Here is a 3,353-nt window from a genome sequence, read left to right as displayed (position 1 = left end):
AAATTGAAATTAGATGTACCTCATCCGGAACTAACTTTAAAGAAACGTATTGTAACATATGATAATGTGGTGCCAAACAATGGAATAATCTCTGAGATGATGTAAAAAAAGTGCATTTCTCTTTATATTTAAAAATAAGATAGATTGATTATACAGTAATAGTTTGCATTTTGCTGTAACATTGTATGCCAACCATTTTTCAATTTTTTCAGTATCTTAATTCCTATTTCTTTTTTATATGTATGATTTCGTATGTTTTGCTTTTGTATATTTGTTTGTTTGTTTAGATTTTTTCTCTCGTTTCATACACGATATATGAAAATAAATGTTGTATCTTGTAACTCCATGGTTGTTTTAAACTACTCGGACTCACAGAAGAACAGTCATTGGCTGAAGTGAGTGCATGACCCGTGATGAAATGAAATAAACTCAAACTCACGTTCGATAGCACCATTCGCGTTACCTTCCTTGGCTACAAACGTTTATTTGTGATGACACGTCCTCTGTACATCGTTCGTCCTCGACCAATAAAACCAGGTAACTGACACTTCCCTGAGCTATTTTCCCTAATAAACAAACGCCCATGTGATTTCTTCCGTCATAAAAATCGAGCTCCGTCGTTATTATTCCGCCTCCGCGGGGCGAGAGAGTGCGTGGAGTTCGCCTACCTGTAACAAATTAATGGGCCCACGTTCTGCCATTAGATCTGCAATGCGCCATCACTGGCATGACTGGTGTATTAGTCTGTCCCGAGCTTTATAGCGTTGATGGGGCATCAAAGGTCCAGCAGTACATCGCCTGCAGTAACGCCGCCACGGACCTCGGCATCTCAGCTGGCAAATATTGTTACGTAAGTGCTAACATGGTCTATAAGACCCTGGAGCTGTTGTTATTGTTGTTTTTCTTTTCTTTTTATTTGTTCATTTGCAGTATTGAGAAATATTTATTGTGATGGTATTTATTTCGTCTCATTGAGCGCATGGATGTCTTTGGGGATTCCACGAATTAAAAAAAAAAAGAAAGTGAACAAATCATCATTCTATAATCATCCGTGTTTGTGGCAGAAAGACGCGAAAGTTCTCCTTAACTTTATTTTAACATGTAACGGAGAAGCACTACATTGTCTGAAATGTTAGAAGGTGGTAGGTGTTGCATGAACAGAGGAAAGACGACATTTAAAGATGTATGATCTCCCAAATCCTGTTCTATAATCAAGAATGTATGAATATTATATAAATGGTATTTAACTTGAAAAATCATTAAGTGTGGCAATTACGATCATGATTTTGCTAACCACGTATCCAGATTATATCTGTCATCATATACCATTCAACCACAGATAGATAAATCATTATGTAGGCACCCTATGTTATAACTATGTGATAATTGTGAATGAATTGCGATAACGATTTTACATCTGTGCATGTATTTCAAATCAGCTATTGAAATCACCGGGAGTACAGGCGTACAAGCATTCTTCCTGCAGTTGCCTTATCAATTTCCACGAAATTTTCTTCTAAAATGGCAACTTGATTCAGGCATCTTTCTTTTTTTTTAAATGATAGATAATGGTCACAGTCCTGATGGGCAAATACATATCCGTCGCATGGCCGTGTTTGGAGCGGAACTGTTTGTTTGTGGCTTTAGCTGATTCCAATCGTTTACCGTTTCAGACATTTTCAATTCAAGAATTCGGTCTGACACTGTTATAGGACGACTGATAAGTTGTCCTTTGAGAATATGGGGACCTCTCGATGTTCCAATTTACGGTGCTTTCCCTCCAGAAAAGGAAAAAAAAGCCCTTTCTGTAAAGCAGATTATAGGTTTCAATGAATATGGTAGTGCTGAAGTAAGAGAATATATGTTCCCAATTCAAAATGAAGATACAGATGATAAAACAGTATTTTCTTTCTTTTTGTCTTCCATTATATAGTACTTGCCACAATGGATATTAAATCAACTGCCACACCCACTGCGATGACAGAGGAATTACCTCTTTTGACAGGTAAGTCATGGACGATTAAAGGGTGGTACAGTTTCGGCACAGATGGGGCTTCATGTTTTCACCAACTTTTGATGATGATCACTGATGAATTTTTGAGATAATGATAACCGTCTTATGAAATAAGAAAGAGCATAAAGAGCATACAACTCTTAGAGGAATTTAAATTTTAAGTGATGAGAATTGGTTTTGAAATAGCTGCGATATTCAAAAACAAAGCAATCCTAATAAAAGGTGGGACCCATCTTTTATAAGGATTGCTTTCTTTCACTTTGTTTCACTTTGTTTTTGGATATTTAAGTCATTTCTGTCATCAGAGAATTCCTCTGAGTTGCATGCTATATAACATTACATTATTTTCTAAGTATCTCGCAGAAAAGTTAAAGGCTGAATCCTCCCCTCAACCAATACTAAATCATCCCTTTAACATTCCATAAAGTGATTCTGAAAGTACTCTACCATGCCTTTAATTTTCATGATTGTAATTCAGGGTGAAAACATCCTCTATTATAAAGGACCAGATAAAAGTTGGTCTGAAAAATACAACTTTATAAGCACAACGGGAAATAATCCCGATTAAAAAAAAAAACAGAAAAGAATCTGATAAAGGTAAGGAAAATTATGATCGAATTATTGAGGTTTCGCTGATTTTATCAAAACAGTTCTTGAACATGTTGAACAAACAAAATGAATAGTATTCAAATGAGTGAATGAGTGAAATACCAAGGCCTCGCAACTTGCCATATTGTCGATTGTACACTAAATCTTGGAATTCTCGTCAAGTGCCTACGAAGTAAGAAAATATATTTTACCCATATGAATATCCATGTCCCTCTCGACCCATGTATAATACAGTCCTGTTGGTAACGCCTATGGGGTAATAATTAAAGTAGGGCTGAAGCAAAACAAACAGGCTACCCTGGATAAAGAAGGCTGAAGGCCATATCATTACAGAAGACAATATTTCATGGAGTGGGTTTCACCATAATGCTATTAAATTTTGCAATTACCATGAAAAGTCTTGGCAAGACATTTATTTGGTAATAATATTTAATTTCAACGATCACACGACGCATCAGTGTGTATGATCACACAAAGAATCATGTGTTGAAGAAGCGACGCTGAAATGTGCTGGTGTAAAGAAGTATGATGAACGACTTAACGCACATTCTACATCGTATCTCTTTTTTTCTCTCTCTCTGAGTTGTTTCTTTTCTATACAGTGATATGAGTCACACACGGCTATGTGGCAGGAAACATTTGTTTTATGAGCTGATTTTGACATTTACATACAATCAACATTTTCATTGAGAGTAAGGTACCGGTCACCTATCACCAAGACAACAGTTGG

General features: G+C 36.2%; 1 protein-coding gene across 1 annotated transcript in view; it reads left to right on the top strand.

Annotated features, from left to right (window-relative positions):
- The first annotated feature begins 1,944 nt into the window (after window positions 1-1,944).
- The window catches only part of LOC139743265 (synaptic vesicle 2-related protein-like), a 15,229-nt gene continuing 13,820 nt past the window's right edge, over window positions 1,945-3,353 (top strand). The window contains exon 1 of the mRNA XM_071653760.1: window positions 1,945-2,005. Coding sequence (XP_071509861.1) covers window positions 1,945-2,005 — 61 coding nt within the window. The remainder of the gene's footprint in view (window positions 2,006-3,353) is intronic.

Source organism: Diadema antillarum, unplaced genomic scaffold, assembly GCF_040938485.1.
Source record: "Diadema antillarum isolate AM-2024a unplaced genomic scaffold, OU_Dant_1.0 seq00001062_RagTag, whole genome shotgun sequence".
NCBI classification, from domain to species: Eukaryota; Metazoa; Echinodermata; class Echinoidea; order Diadematoida; family Diadematidae; genus Diadema; species Diadema antillarum.
Note: the sequence above shows the minus strand (reverse complement) of the source record. Positions and strands in the feature narration are given on the sequence as shown.